Here is a 1,618-nt window from a genome sequence, read left to right on the forward strand (position 1 = left end):
TAGGGCTTCATGATCAATGGCAGCAGCGGATAGGCTGGGTCGCCATATATTACAAAGTCTTGGCCGTTGACCAGGCGCTCCAACTTTGCATATAGGCCACTGTCTCGAAGGATTCCTGCATAGAAGAAAAACCGATAAGCTGAATATAGCAATAAGTGAAAGTGCAAGCTAGACGAAATGTCTGTGATCATTATTCAGTACAACGCTTGCAAATGTGTGCCAGTAACAATTAAGCAGCACTGAATTAATAGCTGTTGCCATACTTAGAGCGGCATTTAAGTAATCACATGACTAACCTGCATCATGCCGTCGTCCCGGGTAGTGCCCATCTAATTGGCATACAATGCCATTTGGGCACATTAGGGACTGATATTTCACACAGTGTACCCTTTTGTGGCCCGAAAAATAGGCCTCTTGGTTCCGTTTCGGGCGGCATATTGCGCGGGCAGTGCCATCAATGAACGCCCAGCAGTTGTCCAGTGTTGCACCTTTTCTTCTCACAGCCTGGAACAAACAGCAACGGATCAACATTTAAATTATATCTACAGCTGCCGCAAAGCGAAATGTCAAACACACACACACACGCACGCACGCGCGCACGCACGCACGCGCACACACACACACACACACACACACACACACACACACACACACATACACACACACACACACACACACACACACACACACACACACACACACACACGCACACACACGCACGCGCGCACGCACGCACACACACACACACACACACACACACACATTTGCCCTTGTTTAACTGATACCGACAAATGCTGTAAATATAAAAAAGCAACCTATTCTAGTGAGAAACACAGTCGACTTACATCTGCGAAATCCCTCAGGCATTCTGAAGACAGCCAGGAGTGGTTGTTCATGTCCTCCAACAAGTGTCCGAACGTTGCCGTTATGTGCGTTACCACTTGCGAGCTCACGCTTGACATAACTGACGTGTGCAACCCAAAGATTTCTTGCAGGTCACACCATCTGTTTGGATAGGCGAGCCGCCGGAGCAAAAGGCACAGTGCATCACGGCCAACCACCGTCACTTTTTGAGCACTGCATATTTTGTCGGGGATCAGCAGCAGACGAACAAGTTCACGCAGATCTCGTTTCTCGAAGCGGAATTGTTGTCGAAACAACGTCGGCTCCACTTGGTCCACATCGAGGAGTCCGTTGCGCGAGCGGTATCGTAGCAGCTCGCTTTCACGATCGCGCCTTATGCGGTATTCTAAGTCGTCGAGGCTGCAGTCACCTTCCAAAAGCCACCGCTCGCGGGTTGTGAGCATCAGATCGTCTATTTCTTGCCATGAAAGAGTAGCCAAAAGGCGGTGATTCCACAAGATGCTTGACGGCATTCTCTTCCCTTGCTGCTGCTCGCCTGAACACAAAATCGGCGCGAACGCCGCGAAAAAGCTTGGCTTGTCTCGTGCCTTGACTTGTGACAACCGATGTTGGCTATACGAGTTTATTGCTTAGGCACAAGATGGCGCCAAGTAGCACTCCGAGGCAAGGGTGTTGACGCTTAGGCGCACTCCACGTTTCAGATGTTGCGCGCGGTAAACTAATGGTGTGGGGGACAGCCTCAACCCTAACGTAC

At 50.2% G+C, this 1,618-nt stretch overlaps 1 protein-coding gene across 1 annotated transcript; it reads right to left on the bottom strand.

The window, feature by feature from the left end:
• Positions 1-291: 291 nt before the first annotated feature.
• LOC125945802 (uncharacterized) lies at positions 292-1,376 on the bottom strand. Its single transcript, XM_049668093.1, has 2 exons — positions 846-1,376; positions 292-504 (listed from the first exon to the last, which is right to left on the bottom strand). The coding sequence occupies exons 1-2, from the start codon at positions 1,374-1,376 to the stop codon at positions 292-294; spliced, it is 744 nt and encodes a 247-aa protein (XP_049524050.1).
• Between the last annotated feature and the right edge of the window lie 242 nt (positions 1,377-1,618).

Source organism: Dermacentor silvarum, chromosome 5 (genome assembly GCF_013339745.2).
Source record: "Dermacentor silvarum isolate Dsil-2018 chromosome 5, BIME_Dsil_1.4, whole genome shotgun sequence".
NCBI classification, from domain to species: Eukaryota; Metazoa; Arthropoda; class Arachnida; order Ixodida; family Ixodidae; genus Dermacentor; species Dermacentor silvarum.

What these genes read in the sequence shown, in the direction of transcription:
- LOC125945802 (XM_049668093.1), bottom strand. Translation starts at nt 1,376, where the DNA reads ATGCCGTCAAGCATCTTGTGGAATCACCGCCTTTTGGCTACTCTTTCA. An exon ending in GCCTGAGGGATTTCGCAGAT is followed by an intron (nt 505 to 845) that starts GTAAGTCGACTG and finishes TGTTTGTTCCAG; the next exon opens with GCTGTGAGAAGAAAAGGTGC.